This window comes from Quercus robur, chromosome 6 (genome assembly GCF_932294415.1).
Source record: "Quercus robur chromosome 6, dhQueRobu3.1, whole genome shotgun sequence".
NCBI classification, from domain to species: domain Eukaryota; kingdom Viridiplantae; phylum Streptophyta; class Magnoliopsida; order Fagales; family Fagaceae; genus Quercus; species Quercus robur.
The window spans coordinates 9,472,863-9,493,541 of NC_065539.1; the positions used below are offsets into that span (position 1 = coordinate 9,472,863).

The window sequence follows — 20,679 nt, forward strand, 5'->3', positions numbered from 1 at the left end:
TTTATTTTTAGAAACAGAACAATATTTTGAGACATCCCAAAATGGAATAGATGACAAACAAACTGAGACGGAGGTATTAATAATTTGAGGTCACAGTTTGCTATCTATAAAGTTTCCTAGTGCCTATATAGGTAATAAATGAAAATTCAAAACAATCTATCTTGAAGTGGGAAGTTTCCTTATCTTTTAATCTTATCTTATGATAATGACCTATTGACTTCCATAAGCATGTTGATCCCATTATATTTCCATTATTGTATATATCTTAATCTTATAATAGTCTTGATTTTGTCTTGAAATTTTTGTTGAAATCTATCACCCCAAGAATAATGTTCTATATGGAGACCCACAAATCCGTCTCATCCATCTCTAAGAGCATCTCCAGCAATTTCTTCCAATTTTTGTAATATTTGGTGAATGAACAATGACTTTTACTTTTTATCTACCCATTTTATAAAATACACTTTCTAACAGATTCTTTATATTTTCTCTATTCTATTAAAATATTATTTCTTCATTATTTCTTTAATATTTTTTTAATTCTTCATTTATTCATGCTGGTACAAAAAAGTTAGCTTTGGAATTTTTTATTGTGATAAATTCTTTTCATAATCTACAGTAACTCATCAAATTTGATGAGTTACTATTCATGAGCAAAAAACTTTTTGAGATATAGAGAAACGGTTGGAGCAATGAATTATGGTTTCATTCTCTATTATAGAGAATTTTGGGTTTAGCTATACCATTGGAGATGCTCTAATTAGGTCATGTTACAGGTATGAGATGGCCTGTTATGCTTGATTTTTAGGAAAAACAGGGTTTGTATGGTCATTTCTCACAACTTCTAGAACTAGTAATGAAGCAATGCAATGACCATACCCTACCAACCACACAAAAAAGAGATTCTCAAGCTTCCTAGAACACTGAATCCACATATCAAAAGGAAAGAGAAACGGAATGATTCTATCTTCTCCATTATATTTCCATGGGAACAAAACCTCAATGGGTATGGCCCAATTATGATAATTACAACGAGAAAAGAGATCCCATACATTTAAATTAGCCGATCTTTCGTTACTTTTACTTCCTTTTTCTTTTTTTTTTTCTTTTTCCTTTTCTTTTGGTTACTTTTACTTTTTCTAGTTTGATCATTCCCTTCAAATTAGGCAAATAATATCTACTTCCTGTTTATATCAAATATATCTTTCTTGGTGGTAGAGCCGTAGACTATGCCTGGTCAAAGCAAATTGTACCCTTTTTCTTTTTCTTTTTTAATATATATATATATATATATATATATATATATATACACGCTCCAACAAAGGAAAAAGATTAATCCAAGTCGAATTGAACTTCATCAGTAACATAAAATTTCATATTCCAAGTCAAGAAAACGACATTTACTTTACTAATAATGCCTTTGACCTGAAATCAATTAAGACAAGCAACTGATCCAGACAGGAATTTTCAACAAAGTCAATTTGGAAAAAAAAAAAAAAAGGTTCCGTGAGGAATAAAGGTCCTTGCTCTGTGGCTGGTTGGTAGTTAAGTGCTACAAAATGGAGGATGGTAGCAACTTTCACTCTGATTACATGTAGGAGTTCTTGAAGTCTAAAATAAGCATGACATTGATAGTATTATAAACTGCAGTAGGCAGAATAAGCTAATTCTTTACAGAAGCAAGAAATCTAATTTTGTATAGAGCACAAGCAAAATGTTATACGATGGTGAAACTGTGTCCAGAAATTTCAGCTGAGCTCACCAAGACTTCCTGAGAAGATGTAAATTTCTAGAGCCAACTCTACAAGAACCTGAACTTGAAAGAAGATAACTCCGAGCAATAACAAACATGAATAAACAAATTCACCCACATGCATTGTGTGCTAAGAAAGAGCAAAAGGCTCAGGTATCTGGCCACTCAGAAATAAATACCTTCCTATCCTTGCTGAGGTTTTCCAACCTTTCTTAGGCTTCACAATCTTTCAGTGACTGAGGGAGATTCCTCTGAAGAACATTCAATACCAAAAGCATGCAACTATATCCATACTTGAAGAGAGTGATTGTCATGTATGACCTATGTCTCAGAACCTTCTTCTACTGTTGGAAGCCCACCCTCTCGAATGAATGCTGGATTAAGAAACTTTGCCACAAAAGCCCACAGCTTGTAAACATCCTCAAAGTTTGTAAGAAAGCTGAGAGAAGCAGTAACAACCTCAACTCGTACGAACCCACTTTTTCCACCATCATGTCGGCCATTTTCCATTGGCCTGGACAGGGTCGTATCTTCAAAATTCAAAGCACCTCGATGTTGTCTTGGGCTATCTAAAATCCTTATGTGACTAAGGAAGCCAATGCCAAGGGAGAGACCATCTCTTTCAGCCAGCTTCTGAACAACTTCTGGACTGATTAGCCCCCGGTTTCTGTCTCTCACATTAAAAGCCACAGCTGCACCTCTTTCATATTTAATTTTTGGGCCATAGATGTGAACGAGATTTGTGGCATCATCCCCTTCTGTACTAGGAAATCTTAGTTGCAGTAATGAGGTCACAAGCCAATTGATCAAAAACCGCAGCCTAAGAGTGGTTTTATTGAGACCCAACATATTAATGTGATCAAGATGCCGGCATATTATCTCAGTTTCCCTCCTGTCCCAGTCTTGGCCATCAGCATACTCGCCATCACTGCTTTGCTCTTCATCATCCAGACTATTTATAGATATTTCTCTAGGCTCCAATCGCTCTTTATGATCGTCTTCCATGCTGAAGGATACCCTCCTTTCCCGGCTTGACGGTTCACTCTCTTCCAAGCCCAAAAATCTATCACCAGCATATCTATTCCCTTCCCTTCTCCCCAACAATCTATATTCACCTTCAGTTTCCCTTCTTATGGCACTCTCTTTCACCTCCCGGCAAATTTCAGAGGCTGATCCATTCTCTTGGCTGCGATGCAGACAGGCAGAAGTTGATCTGTTGACACGGGATCCATTCACCACAGACTTGGACATAGACCCAGTAGGAACAGGTTTGCTAGTTGCAGGCTCTTCTTGGATCTCGTGAACATGAACACGATCAAAACATTCTCCACCATTTTGTGAAGTGGAGTATGCCTCTGCAAATTGTTCTTCTTCAGGGATCTCCTTGACATGGTCTAGTTCCTGGGAAACTGACATGACAGCAGCATCAAATGATAGCATATGGCCATCATCATGAGGCCCAAGGTTGACCTCCTTGTCATCATATAATGGGCTGCCATATATCTTGGAAGAAAGCTTTGGCGATTGTCTCTTGTGGTTCTTCCAGCCTCTAAACCAAAAAGGCGGTAAGGGAGAGGCCACTTTCTGTTTGTTTAGTTGGCTTGCATTGTCAGATTTCAGGGGACTCTGACCCAAATCAATCCAGTATGAGTTGTCTGATGACTCATCTTCACTGAAAACTGGGCTCTTCATCACCTCCCCAACTGAAATACTCTCGGTTTCTTCAAATATTGTGCTTGTCCCATCTCTGTCAGAGCTGTTATCATGATCCATCTCAGCCTCAAACACATCCCTCACCTGGGCAGATGTATATGCACCAGAAAAGGCAGGCAGCTGTGTTCCCTGGCGAGTTTCAGACGTCTTCTCACCATTCTCTGCAACTTCATCATCTTCTATTCCAGCCAGTCTTTCCAAACCATCCATAGAATCACTCAGATACAAAGGAAATTCGGGGGTAATCTTCACCATTCCAACCCCAGTACACCCAGATTGACTTTGAAGGCTTGCCATTACTGATTTCTTGATCAGAAGGCATCCAAAACCAGTCGGGTCAAACCCAAAAACCCTGTAAAATGATGTGATAATAAAATCCGGTCGGAATAGGGACAATCCAAGTGAATCCATATCTTTGGGACCCAATGACCCAGCATCTAGTAAGACATGCCAATTATTCTGTTGTGCTAGTGCCATCCATTGGTACGAATACTTTGCCCCAGTAACTCTAGACTGAACTGGAAACACAAAAAGACCCACCGCAGAATCCTTCTTTCTCCTCTTCTTACTAGAAATTTGCTTCCTCAAATCAGTGGAGCACAATTTCAAGGTTGGCCATTTGAACCATGCACTATGCACTTTAGCCCCTTTCTCTCTAGCACTCTGACCCATCCAATTCACAGACTGACTCTCATAATCAAACATTGTCAACAATTTTTTGTTTGTATGAAAAGGGTATGACTCAGCCAACAATTTATAAGCAGACCCTCTACTCACAGTAAAAACAAGGCCATACTCATGCTCAGGAATGTTCAAATAATCCATAATCCTAGCCTTTATATCATGCTCAACTGTCCCTCTCTCCGCACCACCATATAATGCATGATTACTCAAATTTGCAGTAATTTCAGATAAACTAAACGTAGAAGACTCCCAATAATGCAGAGTTTGAAGATAAGAAAACAAGCCAAACCCACAGTAATCAAGGCATACCTTTGGGGACAAGTGAGAGTACTCCTCTGACCTCAGCTGATCGATCTTCTCCGAGGACAGGTACTTGGGATACATAGTGAGGAACTTTGAGAAAGACTCACTGAGGTCAGGAATAGATTCTTCAGACTCAAAAGTACGCTCTGCAGCGAGTGCAGTGGCTCTGAGGAATTCACGCTGGGCGTGGAGCCTGGCAAGCGAACGAGACCTCCCCAAGCTCTCCTCTTGGTTGGTCTCAGACTCCATGTCTTTGGATTTGAAAAGAGACCCATCTTCAGAAGCTTCTTCAAGAGCTTCCCTAAGCTTGTTCTCTTGCAATTTCCTGAGAATCGATGATTTCTTCTTGGTTTCAACACCTGAATGTTCAGACCCATCTTTTCTTCTTCCGCTCTTCTTGTCTAAAATAAGAGCGGCGCAGTGTGTAATGGGTTTCCATACAGACAGATGCATGAAAGCAATTCAGATCAAAGAAACCCCAAACAACTCAAAGATCCAATTTTGGACAAGAAGTAAATTTGAAAAATTTGAGAGTCCAAACACAAATTAGGACCTCAGTGCACAATTTTGGGCTGAGAAGTGAAAACCCACAACAGAAATGCAATAAGAGAAGGGTCACACTCGCACATATAGACAACAAATTGGAAGAAAACCCAAGAAAGATCGATAGACTAAAAGGGCTCAAATCCTGGAACCCAGATCCCAAAAATTTCACTAGAAGCTCACAACCCCACAAGACAGTCACTGAATAAAACAATGTTAAAAAGGAAAAGGGTTTCCTCAGAAAACGAAACCTTCCTCTCTGTGTGTGTAAAATACTCCCAACGAAGCAGCTGAAATGAAGGAGCTCGAAGACCTAACCCTTGAAACATATAGGAGCAATTAAAAAGCAAACAAAGTAGCGAACTTTCCACATCAAATGCACATTTATTACTTTGTTATTAGTTAGAAGTAAATCCAAGAGATACCAGTGCTACTGATAACCCCACTCTGCCTCTGCCTCTGGATATTACTTTACTTTGACTCTCTCTCAGTCTCTCCTTCTCTCCAATCCTATACATTAAGCTCGCTTAAAAATGGGGAGAAAGGACATTTGACTTCTACAAAAACCCAATTTGTAAGTAATTGATTCTAGTGCGTTTGGTAACTTTGTTTTAGTAACTTCTTCTTCTTTTCTTTTCATTTTTTGAAATATATATAGATAAAAAATATGTAGAAATATGTGTAATGTTGTTTAAAAATTAAAAACATGTTATTTAAAACTTAGTATGCGTGAGGATTGAAATAAAAAATTAAAATTATTTCACTATTTAACTTATTTTTACTACTATTCATAGGTCTCACTGCACTTTTTGACACTATTTATGGGTTCTACTATACTATTTCAACTAACTTTTATCTTTATTTATAATAATTTTAACAATAATTTTTCAATTTCAGTAAAATAAGTGCTATCTAAACACCCTTAATTTTGATTTAATTTTTCTTTTGCCTTTGTTTATGTTTTTGTTTTTTTTCAAATAAATTTAGAAATTGCTTGTTATGGTGTGGTGTGGTGGGACCAGTGGAGCTGCTCAAAGTCAAATAATCAGCTGGCTGGCTTTTGTGTAAAAGCTGTTTTCTGTCCAACTAGACACCCGCATAATATTAGTTGATGGTCCAACCAAAGCCCCTCCATGAATCTTTCATTGCTTTCTCTTTTTAATCCTACAAGTTTGATTTAAATATGTTTCCTTTATTGTATTATTGCAATTTCTTCTTGTTGGATTAGCAGATCTTTTTTTCGTAATTCCTTTTGAAATGGTTGCTTGATTCGCTAAACAACTTTTTTTGACTCATTAAAATAAGTGATAAATTGCAGAGCTTTTGGAAGGAGGAGGATTTATGGGAAATCATGCACTTCTTTGAGGGACTAGTTTTCCGCTAAAAAAGGAATGGATTTGAATGTAAAAAGTAAAAGATACTGGGAGTATTTTTTAAAATGAAATTATACAAAACCAAAGGATAAAAATTTCCTCAACTTTCTATAATAAATATAAAAATTATACGTAGTAGTATACTTTGTCCTAAGTCCCACACCCCTCCCTCAGCATACATTCATATATCACAAGATTCACAAGTGACCACAAACTACCTTCTCAAAAAAAAAAAAAAAAAGGGTGACCACAAACTAAAGCTAAAAACCTTGTTTCCAGGCTGGTTTGATAAGCCTTTCGCGCCCAAATAAATACGTAAAATTTATTCATGAACAACATAGGGTTGATAAGAAACAAGTTTGGCCCTATGCCCATTTAAGGCTTGATTGTAGGATAACAATTTTAGTAGATCTCTCACTTTCAACAAAAATAGCCTTTTACTCTTTTGGCCAAGTGAAAATTTAGGGTGATAAAATGAAGCCAACCTAGTATTATAAGTCAAGCTTGTTCATTTAATTTTAATTCAAACACAAATCGAGTTCAAACTCATTACTAAATAATATTATACATATTAAATTTTAATTTATTTTCTCATTAAACAAGCTCAAGTTTGTTTATGTTTGTAACGGTGAGACTAAAGTTTCTAAAATCCTATTTATTTATTTTGAAATAAAAAGATTAAATTTTGTCATATTATCAATATTTAATGAGCACTATTCTTTTTTTTATAATTTAATAATTAAATATAAAGATTTAAGTCTTGAATGTTTCTATATTTTTTTTTTTAAGTTTTAACTAATGACGTTTGCTCTTAATGATAGTTCTTTACTCTTAATGATAGTTCTTTATCATCAAATCAAGACACCAATCGGTAGTGTAGACAGGAATTAAACTTCGAATCTCTTATTTAACCATCAGAGACTTTACCGATTAAGTTAACTAAAACCTACTTTAATGTCTCTATGTGAATGAAAAAAGTTAAAGCGTATTACATAGTAGGTGTATGCAACTAGCCAGCAAGATATTCATGTGAGTCTCATTCTCAGTCTCAATCCCTTTCTCCTATTTAGGAAAATGTGTTAACCAATTGAGTATGACAGTTTTTACTACCAAAAAAAAAAAAAAAAAGTATGACAGTCTACCTACAAGAGGTGGGCCTGGGCCTGGCCCTAGTTCGCAATTATATGGGCCATATTTTGGTCGATTCTCATGGACTGTTAAACCCTTAAGCCATTTTCCCAAACCCCTCTCCTCAGCTCCACTCACTCCTATGCGGCACCACGGCCACCGCCTCCTCCGCCGGTGGGCTCACTACAAGCCCCAAAAGCCGCAAGCCCCACCAGCCCCTCCGACGCCCCCGAAGCCACCACGGAAACCACAGAGCTTCACGTTCCACGACTCGACATGGGAAGACCCGTACGGCTGGATGTCGAACCTGAGCGACAAGGTAGCGATGCGGCACATGGACGTGTACATGGAGCAAGAAGAGAAGTACACGGAGGCCGTCATGTCCGATACAGAGCGCCTCCAAGCCAAACTCCAATCCGAAATGGCCTCTCGCTTCGCCTTCGACCTCTCCACCCCTCCCCTCCGCTGGGGCCCTTGGTATGTCATGTCTTTTCTGTTTTTTTACTTTCTTTTGGGGTTAGTTTTCATTTTTACCATTTACGTTTCAAAATTTTCATTTTTACCGTTCATGTTTAATTCTGCTTGGCTGATATGTCTTCATTTCCGTTGGTATTCTGGTGACACCTCGTGTTATAAGGATGATGTGTCTTAATAGACGGAATTATGTGGCACTTAACGGTTATATTATTAGTAACATTTGGCAAAGGTTATTTTTGCCCAATTATTTTTGCCAAATTTTTATGCTATTTGCACTTTTTATTACTATTACTATTTCAGCTCATTTATATCAGTATTTTTATCAAAAAAAGCAAATCACAAACGGACCCTAACAAAATTGACTTATATGTGTCTTAGGTATTGACTTATACTTGGGATAGCTTATATTGGACAGCTTATTTTACTATTCAATTAACTTTATTTACTGTACTTTCAACAAAAAATTTTCAATTTTAGCTAAACAAGTTATTCTCAAACGTACCCTTAATGAACATAACAACATAAATGAACTTATGTGGATGACTTCACTTAAGGGACCAGGTTACTAATAGAAATGGATTGTAAAGTCAATATAATTGTAGAATCAAATATGAAGTGGTGGGTGGAGGTAACTCAACTGGTAAAGTCTCTGATGGTTAAATAAGAGATATGAGATTCAATCCCCATCTACACTAAAAACCGATTGGTGTCTTGGTTTGATGATAAAGAGTTATCATGAAGAGCAAACGTCATAGGTTGAAACTCTCTCCAAAAATATATATATGAAGTGTCAAAATGAAAATCTTGAAACTTAAAGGACCAAAATGAAAATAACGCCAACAGTATGTTAGTGTTGTTTCTTGTTATTTTTACTATTTTGAAGTGGATTTTGGTTGCCACAGGTTGTACTATCGACGAGTGGAAGAAGGAAAACAGTATGCAGTACTATGTAGGAGATTAGCAAACTTGAATGAGGAGTTCATTTCTCATAAATATCCTTCAGCTGGATTTGATTTTACGTCCGGGAAGAGAATTGAGCAGAAGCTGCTTGATTACAATCAGGAAGCCGAGAGATTTGGAGGTGCAAAATCATTTTTGTTAAGGAACTAAAACATTATAAGACACTTTGCCTAGTTTTCAGTTCACCAGCACATGCTTTTTTAGCATAGAATGGCATTTTTAAATTCCATTTCCTATAATATTTTCCAAGTTCCAACCAAATGAAGAACTTATTACACAGTTTTAATTTTATTTTACTCTCAATTATTTACAGGTTATGCTTATGAAGAGTTATCAGAAGTATCTCCAGATCACCGGTTTCTTGCGTATACTATGTATGATAAGGATAATGACTACTTCAGGTTGTCTGTAAGGAATTTGAATTCTGGTTCATTATGTAGTAAACCTCAGGCGGAACGTGTTTCAAATTTGGCATGGGCCAAGGATGGGCAAGCATTGATCTATGTTGTTACAGATAATAATAAGAGGCCATACCGGTGTGTGACTGTTGGATTATAGAAATTCTCTTTTATGTCATTTTGTTATAATTTGTTTGTTGTCTGTTGGAATTATAAAAAATGGAGTTGGCATTTTTTTTTTCTCTTGTCATCAGGATATACTGTAGCATGATCGGATCAACTGATGAAGACATGTTGCTTCTGGAAGAATCAGATGATAATGTTTATGTTAACATTAGACATACTAAGGATTTCCGGTTTGTGACTGTGAATACATTCTCTACTACATCTTCAAAGGTGATCTATGGAAACACATTGTTATACACTAAGGATCTTTTAAAATTAATTTATTTAGATGATATAATGATAGTGACCATGTTTTAGGTATTTCTGATAAATGCAGCTGATCCATTGTCTGGCATGACATTAGTTTGGGAGTGTCAAGGTCTAGCCCACTGCATAGTTGAGCATCATCAAGGATACCTTTATTTATTTACAGATGCAACCAAAGAGGGCCAATCAGTTGATTATCATTATCTTCTTCATAGTCCTGTTGATGCTTCTTCCAGTCCAAGAATATGGGAGGTTAGTGGGTCAACTATGCCTTTAAATGCTCTATAAGCCTCCCTTATTCCTTGTGATGATTTTTTAAAGTATGATCATTAGCATTCAATTGTTATGTCCTTACGTCCAAATGATTTTTCTTTGTCTGTCTTGATTGTTACTCTCAGTTAGTACTCTTTCAGTAATGTACTATATTGTTTAGCTGGTTTTCATAAATGATAAGATCAAACTTATTCTTTTAGTAATCACTGTTTTTTTTACTGCAGAGTGTATTTGTTGATGATGAAGATTTGATTGTTGAGGATGTTGATTTCAGTGATAAACACTTGGTACTTATTACTAGGGAAGGTAGAAAATTCAGAATTTGTTCAGTTACTCTCCCATTGCCTGTTGGGAAGGTAGGCACATGAAAATAAATCTGGCATTTGTGCACATCATGTGTTGACAACAACCTTTTCACCATGACCATATGTATCTCATGCTCTTGACAATTCTTATTCCAATATTTTTCACTCTTGTGGCAGGGAGCAGTTCATCCGAAAGAGCTTAACCCATATTTCCTCCCTCTTCCAAGACATGTTTCTCAAATTTCACCTGGGCCAAATTATGACTTCTATTCATCAACCATGCGCTTTACAATTTCATCACCTGTGGTATGTGAGTAAATATGTCCTTTTCTTCAGATGATTGATTGAGGATGCCACTTTATGAATTATTGTGATATCAAATGTATTTGGTGGCAATGGCCCAGAATTCTCTATTTAACCCCAATGTAAATGTAGGTAGAAGATGTGAATTGGAAAATGGTGTTTTCAGGTTCAATTTACTTGTCATCAGTTGTCATTAGGAGACTGATGTGTTTGGGTATTTATGTATGTGTCTTTGTGTGCATCTGTTTTGCATATCAGAGTCACAGATTTGTTTCTTAATGTATTACATCGCTTATACCAGACAAAATGATTTTACTCTCCAGACTCTATCTTAGGCCTTTGGCTTTCAAGGTAGGCCTCGGAGATCAATGTTTTTATAAATGATTGAGTGGAGATTTTGAACTTTTTTTACTGCAGTTTCACGTGCTTTATTTTTATATTTAATTTTCTGGTGCTTAAAATTCCCCTGGTTGATTTCAATTTTTAGTTTTTAGTAGCTGAGGCTGTGAGGTTAGGTTCTTTAGGCATAGCATGCATGCTTCTGCACTTTGAATTACTGAATTCATATCATTTGGTAACTCACATTTTAGCTTAGTGTTCCTACTATCAAAAGATGATGACGAGGAGGTGTAATTTTTTTAAAATATTTTTCACGTTTTTATGAGACTGTGTGCATCCCCAATACAATTAAACCCATGCTCTTGAATTTTTCACAGATGCCTGATGCTGTGGTTGATTATGACCTCTCAAGTGGCAAGTGGAATATCATTCAACAGCAAAATCTTCTTCATGAAAGAACACGAATATTGTATGGAACAGCTTCTTCTGCAAGCATTGCTGAAAAAAGCTCAAATATCATAAATTCCAATTCCATGAATGAAATCAATGCTGAAGATGATAACTCATGGAATGACCTCTCTGAGTTCTATGCTTGTGAACACTATGATGTCTCTTCTTGCGATGGGGTTGTGGTTCCTTTGACTATTGTTTATTCACGCAAACACAAGAAAGAGAATCAAAACCCTGGGCTACTTCATGGGCATGGAGCTTACGGTGAATTACTTGACAAACGATGGCGTAGTGAGTTGAAAAGCCTTCTTGATCGTGGTTGGGTTGTTGCTTATGCTGATGTTAGGTTTGTTTCATATTAATAACTAAAGTTCTCTATGGCTATTCTGTGAACTGAGCTGCATGGAAAAACTTATACTTTTCACAAAGTGCTGTTTCACTGCCTATTGCTTAACTATGATGGTCTGGATGATTCATTCCAGGGGTGGTGGTGGTGGGGGTAAAAAGTGGCATCATGATGGCAGGCGTGCTAAGAAGCATAATTCCATAAAGGATTATCTTTGCTGTGCCAAATTCCTTATTGAGAAAGGGATTGTGCAGGAAAACAAGCTTGCTGGTTGGGGTCATAGTGCTGGAGGACTTTTGGTTGCTTCAGCCATCAATTGTTGTCCAGATTTATTTCGTGCTGCAATTTTGAAGGTATGCATGGATCTGTCTGCCTGCTTTTGAATCTCATTTGTTCTTATTTCATAGCTTTTAGTCTGCATGCTTGGATTAAATGGAGTTCATTGTTCTCGCATAGAACAGTCTTATGTGACAAATACTTGTTATGTTTTCACTACACGAAAACCAAAGTCCAAGTCCAAGTCCAACAGACATCTTCGTTGGAAACACCTTCCAACACCAAGAAGTGCCAGTTGACAGCACTTATATATATATATATATATATATATATATGGGTCAGGATTAGGGTACACTTAGAATGACTCTTTGTTACAAGGCTCTTGGCACTACTTAATGGCTTTTGATTGGATTAATATATTGAAAATCCCGTTGTTGGATTACACAATCTTTTTGTTCTCAACACGCATGCCAAAAATTTGTGATTTTTGGATGTTATTTTACTATATAATCCCTAAACTAATGTTTTGTATATATTTTAAATACAAAAAACTTGAAATTAAACCCTTTTTTTTTTTAAGCTATAATCTCTAATCATCTTGATATTTTGTAAGCATGTAAGGAATAACGAGACTATGTAATCCAATGGTAGAATTGTCAAAAACACATTATGAAGTGGTGTAACATTGAAAAGAAAAAAGTTACATTATACTTAACTCAAACCTAACCCTCTTTATATTGAGTATATAAAACTTATGGTAGAGCTGACTCATCTGTTATATTCCTCTTTGTAAGTCACTCTCAACTTCTGTATCTGTTTCAGGTTCCATTTCTGGATCCAAGCAACACTCTGCTCTACCCCATTTTACCACTTATGGCTGCTGACTATGAAGAGTTTGGGTACCCAGGGGATGTTGATGAGTTTTGTGCTATACAGAAGTATTCTCCTTACGATAATATTCAGAAGGACGTTCTTTATCCAGCTGTATTAGTTACCTCATCTTTCAATACACGGTAACATTTTTTAAATCTTGTTTTAGGTTTTCCTCTGCAATATTTATTAACCTGTGAAAGTGTAGTAAGATCAGAACCAAAGTTAGTAGATAACCATATGCCAGCTGATGGATGAGGGAAGTATGATGGTTAACAATGAAGTAAGCTATATCAACCAGGGTATTTAGTCCGGATATTTATTAGTAGTCTCTAAATTATGGCTTCTTTGGCTCCTATTATAACTCTTTCCTGAGTGTGAATAGACAGATATTCGTATACTTGTTCCACCAGGGTAAAAAAAACAAAAAACAAAAAAAAAAACGAAAAAAGGAAAGAGATCTACTAGCATGTATTTTTCATCAGTCAAATGTGCTTGTTTAAGTCCCAGATTTTTTTTCATGCTGAACTGATCTACAGAACAGATAGAATGAGCCTTTGACTTCTTCTTTTTTTTTTTTTACATGTTTCAGATTTGGGGTGTGGGAAGCTGCAAAATGGGTTGCACGAGTTCGTGAACGTACAATTTATGATTCAAGACGTCCAATATTGCTTAATTTAACAACAGACATAGTGGAGGAAAACAGGTATCTGCAGTGCAAGGAATCGGCATTAGAGGCTGCATTTCTTATAAAGGCGATGGAATCTTAGATTTGCTTTGGATTTGCTTCCACCAAATCTGTTGATGTCACCCGGACAAATGATAGCAATAGGGGAGAGGCATCTTTTCATGGATCAAAATTTTAAAATCGAAAGTCCATGAGTTGCAACCGGGATCCAATCAGGACCTAAGAGTATGGATTCTTTATTCAACATTCAATTCACATTTGGTTTCTACATGTCATATGGTCTAGAAGCCCACCATTTTAGGGTGTGGATGATCTGGCCTAACTTGGTGGTTCATTTTAGAGAAAGGAACAAACTGTATCAAGACAGGAAGGGCTTTCAATATAGGTGCATGATGTAGACTTTTGATTATACAATTTTTAATTGAGATCACAAGTTTGTTATCTGTATGTTTCCGTGTGTCTTATTGGGTTATACATAATACAAAAGAATTTATCTTGAAGTTGAAGGTGTCCTTATCTTTTAATGTTATGATAATGACACTATAAATTACAGAAACTTCTTGATCCCATTTTTTATGTTTCCATTATTGTATTTGTTTTCTGATATTAATGCTGACAATTGAAATCCATTGGTTTAGTAGCCAACTGTATCTTATTTCATCTCGAGTTTGTCAACGGATCACTGTCACCAACTAGCATTTATATGACTATAATCTACTTTAGAAGATAACTTCCCCACAAATGCTCTCTGAGAACGATTTTGTCAAACACCCCTTTTTTTTCTCCTACATTAATGCAATCTTTTAGATGGTATAAAAGATTTCCGTGATGAAATATATATTGAAACTGAAGCTTGTTCAACTAGGTTGCTTGTTTCCATTTCTTTTATAGGAAAAAACAGGTTTTGGATTATCATACCCCACCAACTTCACGAGAAAGGACCCTCTCAAGCTTCCCTAGAACTCAGAATCCACAGGTCAAAAGAAAATAGAAATCGAATGATTCTACTTTCGCCATAATATTTCCATGGGAACAAAACTCAATGGGTATGGCCCAATCATGATAATTACAAAGACAAAAGAGATCCCATACGTTTAAATTAGTCCAATCTTTGGTTACTTTTACTTTTTCCATTTTGATAATGCTCTTCGCATTATGCAAAGAATATCTATTTCCTGTTAACATCAAATCACTACTCTTTCTCGGTGGTCGAGTAGGCCTGCTCTAAATCTAATCCAATTCCAATTGTTCCCTTCTTCTCTTTTTGATATATTTTTTTCTTCAAAAAATAAAATAAAATAAAATAAAAACAAAACAAAACAAAAGTCGAATTGGACTTCGTCAGTAATATTATAAACTTTGTTATTTTCTTGTTTTTTTCGCTAGAAACATAATTTCTTATTTTCTTGTCAAGAAAAGGATACCTACTTTACTAATCATGCCTTTGACATGAAATCCAATTTAGACAAGCAACTGATCCTAATAGAAATTTTTGTCAATGTTAATTAGATAAACAACAATTTTCTCAATTTTTTCGTAACTGCTAAGGTAAAAAGAGGTAATTGGAATACAATAAAAGTGTTGTAAGTGATGATTTCATGTGAACTCAATTTTGTACCATCTTTCTGTGATGCATTGTGGGGGATCCTAAACCCTTTTTTTTCCTGAGGCAACAATAAACATGCCATTGAGTACTAGTACAAACCACAGTCCACAGTAGGCACTAAGCTAATTCTTTACAGAAGCAATAAATCTAATTTTGTATAGAGCAGAACCAGAATGTAGTGTCATGGTGAAATTCTGTCCAGAAATTTCAGCTTTGAGCTCACCAAGACTTCCTGAGAAGATATCAATTTCTAAAGCCAAGAACCTGAACATGAAAAAAAGAAAAAGAAAACTTGGAGCTATAACAAACATGAATTAACAAATTCACCCAGATGCATTGTGTCCTGAGAAAGAGCAAAGGGCTCAGGTATCTGGCCATTCAGAAATAAATACCTTCCATCCTTGCAGAGGTATTTTCCTCCTTTCTGAAGCTTCTCAATTTTCCACTGTGACTGAGGGAGATTCCTCTGAAGAATTTTCAAAGCCAAAAGCACAACTATAACTCATACTTGAACAGCAAGATTGTCATGTTTTGTCTCATGTCTCAGAACCTTCTTCTACTGTTGGAAGCCCACCCTCTTTGAAGAATGCCGGATTAAGAAACTTTGCCACAAAAGCCCACAACTTGTAAACATCCTCAAAGTTAGTAAGAAAGCCAAGGGAAGCAGTAACAACCTCAACTCGTATGAATCCGCTTTTTCCTCCATCATGTCTGCCATTTTCCTTTGGCCTGCACAGGGTAGTATCTTCAAAATTCAAAGCACCACGTTGTTGTCTTGGGCTATCTAAAATCCTTATGTGACTGAGGAAGCCAATGCCAAGAGAGATACCTTCTCTTTCAGCAAGCTTCTGAACAACTTCTGGACTGATTGGCCCCCGGTTTCTGTCTCTCAAATTGAAAGCCACGGCTGCACCTCTTTCATATTTTATTTTTGGGCCATAGATGTGGACGAGATTTGGACCGTCATCCCCATTGGAACCAGGTAATCTTAGTTGCAGTAATGAGGTCACAAGCCAATTGATCAAAAACCGCAGTCTGAGGGTGGTTTTATTGAGACCCAACATATTAATGTGATCAAGATGTCGAGGTACTATCTCAGGTTCCCTCCTGTCCCAGTCTTGACCCTCAGCATACTCACCATCACTGCTTTGCTCCTCATCATCCAGGCTGGTTACAGATATTTCTACTGGTTCCAATGTCTGGAGGTGCTCTTTATGATTGTCTTCCAAGCTGAAGGATACCCTCCTTTCCCTGCTTGATGGTTCATTCTCTTCCACACCAAAAAATCTACCACCAGCATACCTATTCCCTTCCCTTCTCCCCAACAACCTAAATTCACCTTCAGTTTCTCTTCTTATGGCACTCTCTTTCACCTCTGGGAAAATTTCAGAGGTTGATCCATTCTCTTGGCTGCAATGCTGACAGGCAGAAGTTGATATGTCGACATGGGATCCATTCACCCCATTCACCAGAGACTTGGACTTAGACCCAGTAGAAAGGGGTTTGCTAGTTGCAAGTTCTTCTTGGATCTCCTGAACATGAACACGATCAAAACACTTTCCACAATTTCCAGCAGTGGGGTTTGTCTCTGCAAATAGTTCTTCAGGGATCTCCTTGACACGGTCCAGTTCCTGGGAAACTGACATGACAGCAGCATCAAATGATAGCACATGGTGGTCATCATGAGGCCCAAGGCTAACATCCTTGTCGTCATATAATGGGCTACCATATACCTTGGAGGAGAGTTTTGGGGATAGCTGCTTGTGGTTCTTTCTGCCAGTAAACCAAAAAGGTGGTAAGGGAGAGGCCACCTTCTGTTTGTTTAGTTGGCTTGAATTGTCAGACCCCAATGGACTCTGACCCAAATCAATCCAGTACGAGTTGTCTGATGACTCGTCTTCACTGAAAACTGGGCTCTTCATCACCTCCCCAACTGAAATACTCTCAGTTTCTTCAAATATTGTGCTTGTCCCATCCCTGTCAGAGCTGTTATCATGATCCATCTCAGTCTCAAACACATCCCTCACCTGGGCAGATGTATATGCACCAGAAAAGGCAGGCAGCTGTGTTCCCTGGCGAGTTTCAGATGTTTTCTCACCATTCCCAGCAACTTCATCATCTTCTATTCCAGCCAATCTTTCCAAACCGTCCATAGAATCACTCAGATACAAAGGATATTCCGGGGTAATCTTCACCATTCCAGCCCCAGTACATCCAGATTGACTTTGAAGGCTTGCCATCACTGATTTCTTGATCAGAAGGCATCCAAAACCAGTTGGATCATATCCAAATACCCTGTAAAATGATGTGATAATGAAATCCGGTCGGAATAGGGACAACCCAAGTGAATCCATGTCTTTGGGACCCAATGACCCAGCATCAAGTAAGACATGCCAATTATTCTGTTGTGCTAGTGCCATCCATTGGTACGAATACTTAGCCCCAGTAACTCTAGACTGAACAGGAAACACAAAAAGACCCACAGCAGAATCCTTCTTCCTCCTCTTCTTACTAGAAATTTGCTTCCTCAAATCAGTGGAGCACAATTTCAAGGTTGGCCATTTGTACCATGCACTATACACTTTAGCTCCTTTTTCTCTAGCACTCTGAGCCATCCAATTCACAGACTGACTCTCGTAATCAAACATTGTCAACAATTTTTTGTTCGTATGAAAAGGGTATGACTCGGCCAACAATTTATAAGCAGACCCTCTACTCACAGTAAAAACAAGGCCATACTCATGCTCAGGGATGTTCAAATAATCCATAATCCTAGTCTTTATATCATGCTCAACAGTCCCTCTCTCCGCACCGCCATATAGCGCATGATTACTCAAATTTGCAGTAATTTCAGACAAGCTAAACGTAGAAGACTCCCAATAATGAAGAGTTTGAACATAAGAAAACAAGCCAAACCCACAGTAATCAAGGCATACCTTTGGGGACAAGTGAGAGTACTCCTCTGACCTCAGCAGATCAATCTTCTCTGAGGACTTGTACTTGGGATACATAGTGAGAAACTTTGAGAAAGACTCATTGAGATCAGGAATGGCATCTTCAGACTCAAAAGTACGCTCTGCGGCGAGTGCAGTGGCTCTGAGGAATTCACGCTGGGCGTGGAGCCTGGCAAGCGAACGAGACCTCCCCAAGCTCTCTTCTTGGTTAGCCTCAGACTCCATGTCTTTGGATTTGAAGAGAGACCCATCTTCAGAAGCTTCTTCAAGAGCTTCCCTGAGCTTGTTCTCTTGCAATTTCCTGAGAACCGATGAGTTCTTCTTGGTTTCGGAAGCAGAATCAGACCCATATTTTTTTCTGCTCTTCTTGTCCAATAGCAGAGCAGCGCAGTGGGAAATGGGTTTCCATATGGACATATGCATGAAAGCAATTCAGATCAAAGAAAACCCAAAAATTCACAGATCTATTTTTGGACACCAAGTAAATGTGATGATGAAAAACTAGAATCCAAACCCAAAAATTTAGACCTTTTTAGTGAAAGCCCCACAACAAAAATGCTATTCAATTAGTTTGGGAACTGGGAAAATCACACATATAGACAGCAAAAACAACAAATTTGAAGAAAACCCAAAAAAGATCGAGAGTAAAAGGGGTCAAATCCTAGAACCCAGATCCTCAAACTTTCATTAGGAAGCTCACAACCCCACAAGACACTGAAAAAAAAACAATGCTAAAGAAAAGGGCTTTCTCAAAAAATCAACACAGAATAGAGAGAAAGCAGAGTCAAAATACTCCCAGGAAACATGAAAGAACTCAAACTCAAAAGACCTAACCCTCTCTCTCTCTCTCCGTGACACTGTTTGTTAAAGATATAATTAAAAGCAAACAAAGCAGAAACAACTCTCAGCATCAAAGGCACAATTACTTTGTTAGTAGTAAATCCAAAACATACCGGTATTGATAATATATGATATGATAACCCCACTCTGTCTATCACTTTGACCCTCGCTCTCTCTCTCTCTCTCTCTCTCTCCAATCTTACAGACTAACCTTCCTTAACAAACTGTGAGAAAGGACATTGACTTCCACCAACCACATTTCTAATTGATATTTAATTTCTTTTTTTCTTTTGTTTGTTTTTTTGTTTTTTAAAATTGCTGATATTAGCAGCTCTGATGGGCCCCACTGTAGTTCCTAAAAGTCAAATAATCAGCTAGCTTTGTATAAAAGCTGATTTCTGTCCAACTAGGCGACCATACCATAGGAGCTCCTCTATCCTTGATCGCATAGTTTTTCACTTTTCTACCGTCGGTTCTATGATAATTACTTATATTATAAAATTATTTTAATTATTAGTTTTTGGTGTAAATAAAGTTTAAATTTTGAATTTTTTATTCAATAATAAAATATTTTATCAATTAAACTAATTAGAATTTAAGGTTTTTTTTTTTGAACCAAATGATGTTATAGTTGATGCAAATATTGTCATTTAAGATAAATTAAGAATTTTTATGTCAAATAAGCAAAATAAAAAATATATATATGTAATTCAAAATTTTATTTTTTATGTTATTAATGTGTCACCCACACATTTACTTTTACATTTTTATAAGTTCTTTGTAGTAAATTTACTAGTATTTTTAGTGTTTTAATTTTTAAATTTCATATGAGCTTATTCCATCACATGACTTATATATTTTTTTCATTATGATCATTAATTCATTATTGCATTTTCCCCCCCTTTTTATTATTGCTTGATTTCATTAAACTAAGGGTCTATATGATATTGTTGCCGAAATAAAAGCTAAAGTAATTGAATTTTTGAGATAAAGTGCGAAACCGAAAGTAAGTTGTTACCTTGGTTTGGTAACAAAATTGATAATTAGTTTTTACATTTGAGAAGGGATAAAAGATGATACATTGAAATGGACAAAGTTTAGATACAAAATTGGTTATAGTTTTAATGTATAACGTTACTCAATAGAATAAATATTACTACATATTTTGAAAATCTAACAATTGAATTGCATGTTCTTTATACTCTTAATACACATGTCAAATTTTGTGTCAAATCGAATATTATTTATCATATAATCTATTAGTTTATATTTTATGCATAATTTTAAATTACAAAAACTTGCAATTTAAATAATTTATTGATAACATAACTATTGATCTTTAATTTTCTAAAAAATTTGCAAGTATAAAGATATAAAAAGAAAATATAATCCAATGGTGAATTTGTCAAAATCCACCTTTAATAAAAAGATATTAAGTAAGGTTGTAATCTTAAACTATAACCAATTTTACAGTTAAACCTTATTAGATTGAAATTATTTTTTATTTTCATATTTTAATCTAGTTAATTTAATTAATGATCAATATTATTATTATTATTTATTGTCATCGTCGCCACAGGTGGAGGGAGGGGGAGCCATGGTCCCCCTCGGGTTTTACTAAATACCTTCCTCCCTCTTGCAAAATTTATAAATAAAATAACATAA

The 20,679-nt window shown here is 36.5% G+C and overlaps 3 protein-coding genes across 4 annotated transcripts; 1 reads left to right on the top strand and 2 right to left on the bottom strand.

The window, feature by feature from the left end:
* Positions 1-1,332: 1,332 nt before the first annotated feature.
* Positions 1,333-5,537, bottom strand: LOC126732649 (uncharacterized). Its single transcript, XM_050435618.1, has one exon. It carries the CDS (start codon positions 4,904-4,906, stop codon positions 2,075-2,077), a length of 2,832 nt encoding a protein of 943 aa, XP_050291575.1. The 5' UTR covers positions 4,907-5,537; the 3' UTR covers positions 1,333-2,074.
* A 2,040-nt stretch (positions 5,538-7,577) lies between these two features.
* Positions 7,578-14,055, top strand: LOC126732651 (uncharacterized). Its single transcript, XM_050435621.1, has 11 exons — positions 7,578-7,974; positions 8,877-9,055; positions 9,248-9,470; positions 9,587-9,728; positions 9,816-10,016; positions 10,262-10,393; positions 10,520-10,648; positions 11,362-11,780; positions 11,917-12,133; positions 12,879-13,069; positions 13,519-14,055. The coding sequence occupies exons 1-11, from the start codon at positions 7,640-7,642 to the stop codon at positions 13,694-13,696; spliced, it is 2,346 nt and encodes a 781-aa protein (XP_050291578.1). The 5' UTR covers positions 7,578-7,639; the 3' UTR covers positions 13,697-14,055.
* A 1,138-nt stretch (positions 14,056-15,193) lies between these two features.
* LOC126732650 (uncharacterized) lies at positions 15,194-19,224 on the bottom strand. Of its 2 annotated transcripts, none has more exons than XM_050435620.1 (2): positions 16,050-19,224; positions 15,194-15,949 (listed from the first exon to the last, which is right to left on the bottom strand). In XM_050435620.1, exons 1-2 carry the CDS (start codon positions 18,595-18,597, stop codon positions 15,777-15,779), a joined length of 2,721 nt encoding a protein of 906 aa, XP_050291577.1. In that variant the 5' UTR covers positions 18,598-19,224; the 3' UTR covers positions 15,194-15,776. The 2 variants fall into 2 exon arrangements, with proteins under 2 accessions (XP_050291577.1, XP_050291576.1); XM_050435619.1 differs by having other exon boundaries at positions 15,194-15,484; positions 15,613-19,223.
* Positions 19,225-20,679: the final 1,455 nt, after the last annotated feature.

Coding starts and splice junctions, on each gene's coding strand:
- LOC126732650 (XM_050435619.1), bottom strand. CDS start 18,597: ATGCATATGTCCATATGGAAACCCATTTCCCACTGCGCTGCTCTGCTA.
- LOC126732651 (XM_050435621.1), top strand. CDS start 7,640: ATGCGGCACCACGGCCACCGCCTCCTCCGCCGGTGGGCTCACTACAAG. Junction 10,649..11,361: donor TTACAATTTCATCACCTGTG/GTATGTGAGTAA, acceptor AATTTTTCACAG/ATGCCTGATGCTGTGGTTGA. Junction 11,781..11,916: donor GTTGCTTATGCTGATGTTAG/GTTTGTTTCATA, acceptor GATTCATTCCAG/GGGTGGTGGTGGTGGGGGTA.
- LOC126732649 (XM_050435618.1), bottom strand. CDS start 4,906: ATGCATCTGTCTGTATGGAAACCCATTACACACTGCGCCGCTCTTATT.